The 15,000-nt window shown below is 41.3% G+C and overlaps 1 protein-coding gene across 2 annotated transcripts in view; it reads left to right on the forward strand.

Moving 5' to 3' along the window:
• rgl1 (ral guanine nucleotide dissociation stimulator-like 1) overlaps positions 1-15,000 on the forward strand; it is a 32,596-nt gene that overhangs the window by 2,359 nt on the left and 15,237 nt on the right. The window contains exon 1 of one of the 2 annotated variants that reach the window (XM_058389808.1): positions 11,978-12,156. The exons of the other annotated variant lie outside the window; for it this stretch is intronic. Within the exon in view, the coding sequence (XP_058245791.1) occupies positions 12,130-12,156 (27 nt within the window). The 5' untranslated portion in view covers positions 11,978-12,129. Of the gene's footprint in view, positions 1-11,977; positions 12,157-15,000 lie in introns of those variants that run through there. 2 annotated transcript variants of the gene reach the window in all.

Here is a 15,000-nt window from a genome sequence, read left to right on the forward strand (position 1 = left end):
TAAGATATTTAGTGGTCGCTGCTTTAACAGTTTTGCTGAACGCTTTTTTTAAAGATATTTAATGATAGCTGTTTTAAGATTAGTGATTGCTGCTTTAAGAGGATTGCTAAGGCTCTTTTGGGTATATAGTGTAGATGTTGCTATGTTTGAGATAAAATATACAATAAAAGCAAGGAATCCCCCCATCTCTCTTTCTCTCTCTCTCATTCTATGTTTGTCTCTCTCTCTCTCCCTCCCTCTTTCTCTCCCTCCCTCTCTCTCTCTCACCACACCTTCTCTGTTACTATAGAAACGATAACGTATTAATATAATGAGTTGTTAATATAAAAACATCACCAGAACCTGCACACCTTCTGACCAATCAGATTCGAGAACGATGCATTTGAATTCTATCCTGGTAGCTGATTGGTGGATAATTATTGTGTTATTAATGATAGGTGAAGGAGGAGGTTGGGTTAAGTTATGGAAGGAGTCTCCTGCATCAGTGGCTGGTGGTTGTCACGGTAACGCTGCTTCATCGTGTCGCTCCACGTCATAACTGATTTGTTTACTCTAACAGCATGAATGACGTATTCGGTATGTCATATTATAACCAAGGCAGGGTTTATAACACCGGAGACTGGTGTTTAATTCAGCATCGCGGTCTCTGATAAAATACTGTAGAAAGAGCAGAAAAGCACTTATTGCACCGCAGCATGACGCCTCTGTTAGGGAGAGATGGATATGATGATGCAGCAGGAGAAACTGCGTGACTGTGTGTGTGTGTGTGTGTGTAGGGAGCTTATGAAAGTGCTCGAGTTGATTTAGCTCCACATTTTTCTTCTTTTTTTTTCACTTCATCATCTGCTCGTTTTGTCTCTTTCTTTCATCGTTCTAAGCCTAGCCATAATTTCTGGATCTTTCCAGAACAAACAACAAGAAGCTACAGTCTGTGTGCGATAAACTGAAGTCGGTCGGTCGATACACAGCGAAGAGAATTCACTTTAAAATGATCAGAGAAGGGGGGGGTAGAGGGAGATGGGGAGGGTTAGAGGGAGAGAGAGAGAGAGAGAGAGAGAGAGAGAGAGAGAGAGAAACCAGCCCTCCTTCTCTCTTATCTGGTACTCGAGGTTACTGCTCTTCCTCACACTTTGCTCCCCTTCCAGCTATTGTTCTTCCAGCAAAGTGAGCACACACACACACACAAACTATACAAAAGACTACAACATATGAGTGTGTGTGTGTGTGTGTGTGTAACTCCTCCACCTGACACCATGACTTATGATGTCATAAGTCTTAAAGTTACAGCTACAAACTGCTGACACTGGAGACTCCTTCCATAACTGATACATAAACACAATTCTCCTCACAGAAAACTTCACCCCCACCTAGCTAACGCGCGCGCGCAACACACACACACACACACACACACACACATATTCCACCTCAGTCACCGTTTAACACGAAATTGCCTGTATCTGAATCTGTATGAGCACTATCACACACACACACACACGGTGTGATTCTGTCATCTCTTGATTATCAGCTCGAGTGGGAGGAAGACTCAGGGCTCTAACCTCATCCTCATAACTCTCCTTTATCCTCACTCTGCCCTTCCTGTCTCTTCGTTTCTCCGCCATCGCTAAATCACGGCTCGTTCTCTGACAAGCTCTTCATCACCCCCCACCCACACACACACACACGCTCCTCCACCACCTCCTGTCCTTCGTCCTCCTTCACAACCGAGTCACGCTGCTGGATCATAAAACCGTGATTGCGCCTCCGTGCCGCTTAATGACCTTGTTTTTTTTCCCTCATATCACGGACTGGCCAAAGTCCGTTCCTTAACGAAGGCTCGAGCCGCAATAAACACCGGTCCGTCCTTCCTGTATCTCAGCTCCAGCACAGCAGGCTAGCAGCCTTTATTAGAGGTCACTGAACTCTAATACAGAGGGACGTGGCACGGTCCAGCCAGGGCGACGGGTCAGACGTCCGCCCCACGCCGTGAGTGTGTGCTCGCGCTCTGATTTACTCTCAGTTTAGGATCTGCAGATGCAGCGGTTTTCACATCTGCAGCGCTTCCTGTTTTTCCGCAAAAAGAAGCAAGAAGTTTTGTTTTGTTTTGTTTTTCCCGAAAGTGACACTCTCTTTCTCACTGATTTTATATTCTCTCTCTCTCTCTCTCTCTCTCTCTCTCTCTCTCTCTCTCTCTCTCTATCCTTTCGCTCTGAGTCACTTTTTCATTCAGTGTTTTTGGTGATTCATTCATATGTTTTGAAACCAGGCGCGATCTGGAGATCAGGAAATGCTCAAATCCATGCCATGATTCTATTACGCCAATAATTATCTGTCCATCCTCCCCATCTATCTATCTATCTATCTATCTATCTATCTATCTATCTATCTATCTATCTATCTATCTATCTATCTATCTATCTATCTAATTAATCCATGCCATCATTCTATTACCCGTAAGACACTGTGTGCATGTGATAGTTCATTTCCTGTTTGCTAAAATAAGTTGCACATTAAGCTATATATACTGTATATATACACCGATCAGGCATAACATTATGTCCACCTGCCTAATATTGTGGTGTTGGTCCCCCTTTTGCTGCCAAAACACCACTGACCCTTCAAGGCTTCACTAGCACCAAGATCTTAGCAGCAGATCCTTTAAGTCCTGTAAGTTGTGTGGTGGGGCCTTCATGGGCTTTAAGGACACTTTTGATAGATACTGACCACTGCAGACCGGGAACACCCCACAAGAGCTGCAGTTTTGGAGATGCTCTGATCCAGTGTTCTAGCCATCACAATTTGTCCCTTTTGGTCAAACTCACTCAAATCCTTACGCTTGTCCATTTTTCCTGCTTCTAACATCAACTTTGAGGACAAAATGTTGACTTGCTGTCTAATATATCCCACCCACTAACAGGTGCCATGATGAGGAGATACTCAGTCTTATTCACTTCACCTTTCACTGGTTATAATGTTATGACTGAAATGTCTTGTATCTTGTCTTGTTATGTCTTGTATCCCGCGTTCATCTCTTACATCTGAGACTGGTTTCGAACTTTGTCTTGCATTAAAATTTTTATATTTATTAATGTTTTTCAGCTTTAATAGCCAGATCTGTGTTGTTATGTCCAGCAAGGGTTTAAGGATTTGAGGTTGAGTGCAGTGTGTATAAAGGTTCCATTGTTAGCGTGAGCGTCAGTAAGGAAGTGTCGAGCTGCAGCTTTTCGTGCGCCGCGGTTTCATTTCCACTTTTTAATAATAATTCAATAAATCGAGAAGCTTTTCTGCGACACTCGGTTTCTTTCCATTGCCTTCGTTGCGCTTCCCCGTCCCCCCCCTCCGTAGCTGAACGTGTGTTTACAGCGTGTGTTGGTTACTGATGAAAACCTGCCGCTAGTAAAATAAGACTTATTTACCTGTTTTTACGTAACTAGCTAGCTGATTAACGTAGCTGATTTGCAAAATGTAAGCTCAGAAAGAAATACCCCAGGTAGCTCATTTATCTAGTTCACTTATCTTTTTGCAAAACTTTAACTAGCTGATTTGCAAAATGTAACTAGCTAAGATCATTTAACTAGCTGATTTGCAAAACTTAGGTTGCTAGCTAATAATAAAATTTACAAAAAGGAGCTAGCCAACCGTTTTAATGAGCTAATTCTCAAAACCTAACTAGCTAGTTAACCGAACTAGCTAATTTGTTCAATTCAACTCTAGACCTGAGTATTTTGCAGGTCTAAATGAAAGTGTAAGGATTTAAAAGTGTGTAAATGTAATGTATGTTATGTAATATGAGTTTTTGGTAAACAGGAAGTAAGAATCAGGAACATTGTCACTTTGAACTCAAGTTTCAGGTTTAAACACCGTGTCTGATGGTGAATTACAGCATAACTACATCAACACACTGTAAATACAACAGGGCTAGAAATTCATTAACCTCTGTGTGTGTGTGTGTGTGTCTGCTTCTCTCTCTCTCTCTCTCTCTCTCACCTTCTCTCTCTCTCTCTCTCTCTCTCTCTGTCTCTCTCTCTCTCTCACTCTCTGATCTCTCTCATGTGCCCTGGTTTTTCTCACTGATTTGCAAAATCTCGGCTAACATGGTGAGGGGTCAACTGCGTTCACTAGATAAGAGATTAAAGTGTCTGATCAGCATTCAGACACTCCCGCTCTGTGTGTGTGTGTGTGTGAGAGATGAGAGTTTCAGAGTCCATAGAAACATGTTCATTACACTGTTAAAACATGCTTATATCAGCATCACTCATTCTGCCTGCAATCCTGTCAGTCTGTGTGTGTGTGTGTGTGTGTAAATTCACTTAATTTAAACTCTTACTAGAACATTGGAAGCACACACTTCTGTAGATTATCTCTGTGTGCTGAAGCTTCACTGGACCTCAGATTCCCAAACCCTGCTCCAACATGACCCCCAAAGCCCCTGTGAGCTCCATGAAGACATGGTGTGGAGAAAGTGGAAGATCTGGAGTGCTCTGCATGGACTCAACCTCACTGAACACCTTTGGGATGAACTGGAACTGGAGTCTCCTCAACATCCTGAACCATCCAGAGAGTCTGATCTCACTAATGCTCCTGTGGGAATGCTCTGAATCATCTGGTGGAAGATCTAGTGGAGAACCTTCCAGAAGAGAAGAGTGGAGCTGATTAGAAGAGTAAAGAGAGGAGAATAAATCTTGAATGAGATGACTGACAGGACATGGGACATGTGATGATCAGGGGTGCACAAACTTTTTCCTCGTCATGTGTTTCTAAAGAAATGATTCGGAACATGGCTTTCATTTTCCATATAAAGGAGGAATTTTGATGAATCAAACTTTCTGCTGATTCTTAAAGATTGTTCTAGAAGAACAGATCAGCAGAAGCTGGAGTTTACACAATCCACATCCAGGAAGTTCTGCTGCTGCTGTCTTCAGCCTTCAGGCTAATAGAGTAATGGAAAGCTATGGCCACCAGTGTAGCATCGTACAACCTGCATGTGTACATCATCACACTCTCATCTCAAAACTCGTCTCATTTTATAAATCATGTCCAATCAGAATCACTTCTCCAAATGTTAGGCCACGCCCCCTAACTGAGTCTGACACTGAGTCTGGAGTGACATCAGACTGTCTGTCTGTTAGGTCCAGATTCATCTATCTATCTATCTATCTATCTATCTATCTATCTATCTATCTATCTATCTATCTATCTATCGACACTATATTGCCAAAAGTATTCGCTCACCCATCCAAATAATCAGAATCAGGTGTTCCAATCACTTCCATGGTGACAGGTGTATAAAATCAAGCACCTAGGCATGCAGACTGTTTTTACAAACATTTGTGAAAGAATGGGTCGCTCTCAGGAGCTCAGTGAATTCCAGCGTGGAACTGTGATAGGATGCCACCTGTGCAACAAATCCAGTCGTGAAATTTCCTCGCTCCTAAATATTCCACAGTCAACTGTCAGCTGTATTATAAGAACGTGGAAGTGTTTGGGAATGACAGCAACTCAGCCACGAAGTGGTAGGCCACGTAAACTGACGGAGCGGGGTCAGCGGATGCTGAGGCGCATAGTGCGAAGAGGTCGCCGACTTTCTGCAGAGTCCATCGCTACAGACCTCCAAACTTCATGTAGCCTTCAGATTAGCTCAAGAACAGTGCGCAGAGAGCTTCATGGAATGGGTTTCCATGGCCGAGCAGCTGCATCCAAGCCATACATCACCAAGTGCAATGCAAAGCGTCGGATGCAGTGGTGTAAAGCACGCCGCCACTGGACTCTAGAGCAGTGGAGACGCGTTCTCTGGAGTGACGAATCGTGCTTCTCCATCTGGCAATCTGATGGACGAGTCTGGGTTTGGCGGTTGCCAGGAGAACGGTACTTGTCTGACTGCATTGTGCCAAGTGTAAAGTTTGGTGGAGGGGGGATTATGGTGTGGGGTTGTTTTTCAGGAGCTGGGCTTGGCCCCTTAGTTCCAGTGAAAGGAACTCTGAATGCTTCAGCATACCAAGACATTTTGGACAATTCCATGCTCCCAACTTTGTGGACCGACATCATATTGAACCCTATGGATTAGGAATGGGATGTCACTTAAGTTCATATGCGAGTCAAGGCAGGTCTGCGAATACTTTTGGCAATATAGTCTATCTATCTATCTATCTATCTATCTATCTATCTATCTATCTATCTATCTATCTATCTATCTATCTATCTATCTATCTAATCAATCAACCAGTCTGTCTGTCTATCTCTCTACCTGTCTGTCTGTCTTTTCACTCCAAGTTCATCTGTCCATCATTCATCTTTTGTACATTAACAAAAAAATCATCATAGTTTGATCGTGAACTCTTATCATCAGAATCACGTCTAAAGTACAACTCCGCCTTCTGACTTTAGGCCACGCCCCCTGCCTGTAGAGAGAAATCAAGCAATATTTTTTTTGACAGATGTTTGACTGGTGCTTTGAAATGTCTAAGCCAGGGGTGTCCAGTCTTATCCGCAAAGGGCCGGTGTGGATGCAGGTTTTCATTCCAACTGAGCAGGAGCTACACCTGATTCCACCAGTTTAATCAACTGGTCTTGGCTTTCAATAGACTCAGGTGTGGCTTCTGCTCGGTTGGAATGAAAACCTGCACCCACACCGGCCCTCTGCCGATAAGATTGGACACCCTTGGTCTAAGCTGTATTTAACCCCCTATTTTAAGGTTCTGTGTAGAACCCTAACTCAAAGGGTCTGTAGAACCCTTTAGAACCCTAGCAAGAGACTTTATTCAGATTTTATTCAGATTTTTATTTCTTCATTTCTAAAAATATTTGTCTAAAACCTGAAATTGTTGCCAGTTGAGCTTTAAAATCTGCTGCACATCTTTTTTTTGGCTCCGTTTTCACTTTGGATGGTGATCGTGTACGGTTCTGCCCTCTAGTGGACATGACACGCACACACACACACACACACACACACACACACACACACAGACACACACACACACACACACACGCACACACACACACGCACACACACACACACAGACACACACACACAATATGAGCCTAGTTGTATATATATGATGAATGGACATTTATGGGAAGTGTGTGTGCGTGCGTGCCTGTGTGTGTGTGCGTGCGTGCGTGCCTGTGTGTGTGTGTGTGTGTGTATGAGCTGCAGTCAGCTGATGCTTACACGGGCTTTTCTAACTGCACGATTTCACAATAACAGAGTTTCCATTTCGCTTCTCTTCTCTCTCTCTCTCTCTCTCTCTCTCTCTCTCTCTCTCTGTCTGATCAGACTTTTTTTTTTAATTTCCTATCGAGACTCAGAGAGGGAACATGCCGCCCCTCCGTCACTAAACCGCAGCACACTTTCATTTCTACTTTCCACCACAGTCTGACCTGTTCACAGCTGCTTTCAGTGTGCTGCTGGAGATGAGAGATTTTTGTAAATGGCATATGAAAGACAGAAAAATAAATCAGCCGGAAACATTCCCTCGTTCCCTCGTTGTCTTTACTCTCACTGTCAGTTTTGAAGACGGAGAAGTTTCACAGCTTCACCTCTGAGACTGGAGACTCCTTCCATGACTGCTACACAAACGCATTTCTCCTTGGAGTAAAGTTTGATTTTAAGAAACATCAACAAACAAAACAAACTCTTTCTGCGGATCGTCCTCCGTGTGAAGGAGCTGTTACCATAGCAACCATAACCCGTTAGAAACCTGCATTACGCTCAAAGCAGCAGAATATTCATCAAATACATCTCCTGACCAATCAGAATCCAGCGTTCAGCAGCGCTCCGGTGTAACGATGGAAAGTAAAGCTAATCCGTAACATTGAGTGTTTTTCAAATATGTTTTTTGTTTGTTTATTTGAATAATGATCTAATAACACAAAAAGGCAAATCTGCTTGCTTTTTTACTTACATTTTTTACTTTATTTATTTAGTTACTTGTTTGTTTATTTACACCAACACTTTATTTATTAATTAAAAAAACACTTTATTTATTTATTTATTTATTTATTTGTTGTTTATTTATTTATACCAGATTTGATCTTCAGCCAGTAGAATTCTGTGTAAGGTTCTCCAACAGAGGGAAAAACACACGACTAAAACACACTGCAGGCCAATAGACTCGTTTTAGATCAGACTCACAGCCTGAACATCATTCAGTTCTTCACACTGATTGAGAACATCTCATGAGTTGATCTCAAGTCTGAGTGCTGAGTTCATCTCTTTACTGCATCGCTGTGGTTTCAGTTTACAGGATCTTTTTCTTTCTTTTTCACAGCGTAAAACCACAACATGACTTGTACATTATTTGTACATCTCGTCATGTTGTTGTTGTTGTTGCACCACGTCTTTGTGAGCGTTCGGCCCCGACTCCATCCTCTCTGCGCTTTCACCTACATTCACATTCTATATGAAGAGACATAGGTTCATTTCCGAGGTCATGTCACCTGCGGCTGAATGTGAAAACACTTCCTCGTCTGGAGTCGAGTCTTCCTCACTCTGTTTAATGTTGTCACATTAAAACCTTTCCTTAGTGGCTCTGTCATGTTCCTGACGTCCCTGCAGTGGTCAGCGTCCGTTACATTACAGCTGCTGCTCCGATTCCGACTCGCCGGAGTCAGGAGGCTGCAGGCAGGAAGTGGCAGATTTCCTGGAATGTGTGTGTTTCCTTCTGGTGAAGAGCAATAACAGCAGCAGGCTCGCTCTCTCTCTCTCTCTCTCTCTCTCTCTCTCGGCCTGGCTACGGGACGGTGTGTCCCCGCTGCTCTGTTTTTGACATTGTGTGTGTGTGTGTTTGATCTTTTTGTGCTGACTGAATATCTTTACAGTGACTGAAAACATGATCTGACAGTGTGGTGACTTTTGGCAGGTTTCCATTTTTCATACACACACAAAAAAGTGTGTGTGTGTGTGTGTGCGCACACTTTCATCATATGCTGGAATGTGTGAGATTACCGACCGGAGAGCCTCAGTCAGGATGAGGTCAGGCTACAGGAATACACCCACAGATAGCACAATAAGCACTTTTCCAGAAAGTTCCATGAACTCCAGGAACGAGCCATAAACAACAGTTGTTGTTATTATTGTTATTATTATTATTATTATTATTATTACTATCAGTAGTAGCAGAAGTAGATGTTCCATATTTTAGGAGCTTGTATGGATTGTTGAAGATTTCAAAGACGAGCGTTACACTGAGATCCTCTGAACTCTATGCAATTTAGATATGACGCAATCCATCCATCCATCCATCCATCCATTGTCTATACCTGCTTTATTCCTAATTAGGGTCACAGGGATCTGCTGGAGCCTATCCCAGCACACACTGGGCGAAAGGCAGGGGTACACCCTGGACAGGTCACCAGTCCACCGCAGGGCAATATGACACAATCAGATCAACAAATCCGAACGATTCGCTCAAACGGGTCGCACGGTCCGACGTTTCTTCAGTTCTTCGCTCACAAATTTCACAAAAGTCCAATATAACTAAGATTTTTCACATACCACCTCTTTATTTATTACATTTTTTATACATTTTTAACTTTATTTATTTATTTAAACTACCTCTTTAATTAATACATCTTTTTAAATTTAAATTTTAGCTTTATTTATTTTTATTTATTTATACCACCTTTTTACTTATAATTTTTAAAAATAAATGTTTAACTTTATTTAATTATACCAACTTTTTATTTATAATTTTTACAATAATTGTTTAACTTTATTTATACATATTTTTAATAAATGCTTAACTTTATTTATTTATTATTTATTTGTACCACCTCTTTATTTATGATTTTTAAATCATTTTTAAAAATGTATTTATTTATTTTATAATCATCTCTTTATATATATAATATATATATTTTTTGTATACCATTTCTTTATTTGTGAATTTATTTATTCATTTATTTTTTCTATTTATTCATACCACCTCTTTATTTATATCTGACATAAACAACACTGGACCAGCCACGCCCACAAGATAAAAGCCTAAAAGCGACACACTCGTGAATTTGGGGTTCAGCTTCACACTGCAGTCTTCACGGTTTTGTCTCTTTTTTTGGACTAATGTTAGTAACTGAAGTTGTTTTAGTGATCAAATAAACTAATCACACTCCATAACTAGAGACTAGATACAGCTTCCATCTCTCTGAGTGAGACTTTCTCATGATCCCTGAAAACGCTGCCTACTTACACAACCTCCTTCTGAGTGGAAGTCAGGATGGTGGAGTAGCGAGGACATTTGTGAATGTCCACCATCACAATTTCATGCGACGTTTTGCAATATAGATGTTTTTAGCACATAGCTATACATAAAAGGATGTAATTAAAACTGGTGTGTGTGTGTGGTGTGTGGTTGTAGCCGTTTTGCCTGACATTTCTCCTGGCCTGGTTTATCGTACGTGATGATGACATCACTCCCCTCTGAGAGAGAGCAGCTGTCTCTGGAGGGGGTCTGAGGAGTGTTGACCTTTCCCAGCGCTCTGTGTGTGTGTGTGTGCTCTCCTTCTGAGGGTCTGGGAACTAGAGCATGGGTTTCCCCCTAGGCCTCCCCAAACCTAACGTGACCTTTTTGCCCTAAACTGCCCCTTGTTGATCTCACACACATACATACACATACACACACACACACACACACACACCACACCATACCCAGATGTCATGGCCGTATGTGTGTGTTAGATCCGCAGGGCATGCGACACTTGGCTGGTATGACGTGGGTTATGCAAGGTAGAGACAACAAGACATGGACACACATTCAAGTGTGTGTGTGTGTGTGTGTGTGTGCCACATCACGTCCAGCTTGGTAAGTTTCTCTGCTGAAACAATCATGTCTAGCGTCAGTCTTCCTTACATTGTGTTTCTTAAGTCTGATGTTTACGTCATCTTACAATACACCCCTCCCTGCACACACACACACACACACACACATTATTCCCCTCAGACGTCCGAATTCTGCTGTCACAGGTGCTTCTTCGTCAACGAGGGCGGAGTTTAATTCGATTACCCAATCACCTGCTTGATCACCGAGCTAAATATGGATTCGATTTGATTCTTCGAATAAAAACATATCATGAACCCAGTGTCATAAGCTCTATTTCACTAGCAAAGATTTGACTAGCTATCCTGAGAAGAGCAACGACCCTGATGGTGCTATTAGCATGAAGGTTGAAGCTTTGGATGCTGATTTGTTTTGGGCAGAGAGGACAGATGAGACTAAAGTGCCGCTGCATCGCTGTCCTTAGGTAGAAACGATGTGAAAGCTGGCTAGATGTTTGACAGAGACATCCGGGTTTTTCCACCCATTTTGTAGCTCAAACATTTTGAAATGACAACACCGCGTTCAGAGGGTAGATAAACATCATCACGTTTAATACAGGAAAATGAAAATAGACCAACAGGTCAATAAAAACCAGGGTAAAAACCCCAAACTGTGACAGACAGCTGCATCACATTCTGAAACCTATAAACATCTCCACTTCTTCACCATTAACATGACATTAAATATTTCTGGAAACCGAAAAGAAGTGTTTTTAGCTTGGATTTTTTTCGGAGCTAACATCCCTTGGAGAGACGCGACCGCTAACTTCAACACTTCAGTAACATCAGCACAACAAGAATCAAGCAACAATTATCACAAAGACCCACTAAACACATCAGAAATATTTCTACAGATATATATTTAATGATAGAGTGAAGAATTAAATCTGTTTCGAGGCTGTGGAGGTGTCGGAAGGAGAAAAGAATAAATAAATTTAAAAAATAATAATAATTCTGCGTTGTATTTTATTTGCAGAATTTGTCAAATATTCACGTAGAGACACGTATTGTGTTTGATTAGCAAGTTTAGCATTTGGTTGCTCCCCTAGTGGCGGAGTGAGGAACTGCAGGCGTGTTTTTGGTACAATGGGATGAATAGGAAGTGGGCAGCGGGACGAGAGAGAGAGAGAGAGAGCGCGCGCGAGCGAGCGAGCGAGCTGGGACGGGACAGAGTGTGTGTGTGTGAGAGTAAGTGAGAGTGAGAGTGAGAGAGAGAGAGAGAGAGAGAGATTCAGCGATCATATTTTTCTTTCCACCGGATTTTCAGCGGCGTCGCGACGCACTGATGCTGCAAACATACGATGTGAGAAAACGTCACCATGAAGTTCGCCTGGAAAGCTAAAATGGTAAAGTTTTAAAAACTTTTGTTTAATGGTTTAGAGGAGAAAAAGACGGCGGATGGAGGAGGAGGGGGAGCAGGGACGGGATATAAAGGGAAAAAGTAGTAGGGGATAATGGAGTTAGATAGGAAAAAAAGAGCGCGAGGCGTGCGGGAGCTGAAAATGGACGTTGTTGCTAAGTAACACAACTGTCGCAAAATGTTTGCTGTTTGTTTGTGTTTATGTTTACTTTCTTCCCCGTTTTTTAAAACATGGCCGCGAGGGTTTTTAAATCATTCTTGTCGCGAGTTAGGAGACCGTTATTTTCACTCGGTAGGGGAGATGAGGAAGCGACTGGGGAAAAAAACGTATTTTTCGTGGACCGGAGCCGTTATTTACGCCGCTTTCTTGTAAACAAACAAACAAACAATTTCAGCTAGATTTTTTACTACTGCTAGTAAACAATAGGGCAAAAATACACAAGTTACTATAGCAACCCTCGCGCTACTCAGTGTGCTAGTATGCGGATTGAAATGTACGTTAAATTAATCATTTTATTAATCTTTTTATAATCTTGATTTAAAGCCTAGAAAGTTAAGGAGATTAAAATGTTTTTAAAAAATATTTTAAACACTCTACAGCCTCCTTGCGATTTTCCCACCAATTTATTTATTTATTTATTTTGCGGAATCGTTTGTGTTTAGTATTTTTATGGTTATTGCGACACCGTGATATCGCCTGATAACGATACCGAGCAATATTCCAGACGATAATTAACAAACAGTCATATTTTAACATTCTGTTTTTTTTTGTTTATCAGTTGTTTTGAGTAATTATTCCTGTTGTTAGTGAATAGGGTAATATCGAGTAGTGAATAAGTGCAGACCTGATGGAGAAATATCCTCCTTGATATTGGATCGAGTCTGGATTCTGATTGGTCAGACGGTTTTGATTCGTTTTTTCTTCATAATCTCAGATCTGTTAAATCTACAGGGTTGTGTCAATGGCCAAAAATGTTCTTGATCTTAATACTAGACACGTTTAAAATAAAACCCTGACGTTTTCTGTACAGCCACGTTTCTTCAGGGTGTCGACGCTTTGTGACGCTGTGATGATCGTGGGATGTTCCACATTACATGTAACTCTAAGTGGATAAAAAGTACTGTTATTGTTCTTGAATAAAACTCTACAGGGTGTGCTGTTTTAGGAAAATAATCACCAAAACAAGCAAGACATGGAGCCTTTTTTTTTATTCCTTATGCTGCAAACAGCTTCTTAACCTTTTGTAATGTTATATGAATGATATGCTAACACTTAGCATTAGCATTACTGTTTCCAGCTTGTCTGTCTTTATTCATCTCATCACTTCATACTTACATTTAAAAGAAAAAAAAATAATACAAGACCATAGCTATCTGCTGCGGTTTATTAAAACTCTCTTGTCGCTCTCTACAGCTATGACCTGAAAAGGTTTTCCCACCGCCTCGTCTTATACACCATCAGCTCTTAATGTTAGGTTAGAGCGTAAACCTCGCTGTATTCAAACACCAAATGACTGTTTACACTCGGTGTGTTATAAAGCCCAGTTAATAACAGGCTGCGTGAAAGCGACACTACAAACGATTGTCCAGCACTTTTACTCCTAAATCCTTACTACTTTACATCTGATCCTACAGACACTCGTATCATCATGTCAACAAACTCCGACAGAATGAAAGTTTAATGGTTTTTACAGTCTGTTTTTTGTGAAAAACCATGTGGATGAGCGAGTTTGGTGTGGAGTCCTGACCTCAACCCACATAGAACACCTTTGGGATGAATTAGAGCGGAGACTGCGAGGTCAAAACTGTGACGTCTGCCTTTACGTGCACATGAATGTAATATGGAGTTGTCCCACCCTTTACAGCTATAACAGCTTCAACTCTTCTGGGAAGGCTTTCCACAAGGTTTAGGAGTGTGTTTATGGGAATTTTTGACCATTCCTCTACAAGTGTATTTGTGAGGTCAGGCACTGATGTTGGACGAGAAGGTCTGGCTCACAGTCTCCACTCTAATTCATCCCAAAGGTGTTCTATGGGGTTGAGGTCAGAACTCTGTACAGGCCAGTCAAGTTCCTCCACACCAAACTCACTCATCCATGTCTTTATGGACCTTGCTTTGGTCACTGGTGTGCAGTCATGTTGGAACAGGAAGGGGTCATCCCCAAACTGTTCCCACAAAGTTGGGAGCGTGAAATTGTTGATGTTTCATGTTGAAATAGCCGAGTTCAGGGTGGTAACAGTAACAACTCCTCAATTTAACAACTTGTTTAAAAAAATGGAGTATGTATGTTATATGTAAGATGTGTGTTGTGTATGTGAGTAGTGTATGTTATATGTGAGGTGTGTGTGTGTGTACTGTTTGTAGTGTATGTTTTGTGTAATATGGGTATAGTGTATGTTATATGTGAGGTGTGTGTGTACTGTTTGTAGTGTATGTTTTGTAAAATGTGTATGTGTACACTGTGTGTGTGTTTGTGTACTGTTTGTAGTGTATGTTATATGTAATGTTATGTGTATGTTTACACTGGGTGTATGTGTATAGTGTATGTTATATGTGAGGTGTGTGTTGTGTGCATGGTGTGTGTGTGTATAGTGTGTGTTGTGTATTTTTGCTTTTGAAAAGCACAAATTTACCGGAGTAAAACCCTTGTTTGTGTGGTTAGTCCGTCAGAACAGGAACTATGGTAATGAAGGGGGTGTGGCCTGTTTTGAAATTGTGAAATTGAAAAACTACTCTGTTAAACAATTTCAAAATAATTTATAAATTTTATATGGATATATTTTCACCAGATAAATTATACACAAAGTGAGTGTTTTATTATTATTATTA

The sequence above is a fragment of the Hemibagrus wyckioides genome, linkage group LG05, assembly GCF_019097595.1.
Source record: "Hemibagrus wyckioides isolate EC202008001 linkage group LG05, SWU_Hwy_1.0, whole genome shotgun sequence".
Taxonomy (NCBI): domain Eukaryota; kingdom Metazoa; phylum Chordata; class Actinopteri; order Siluriformes; family Bagridae; genus Hemibagrus; species Hemibagrus wyckioides.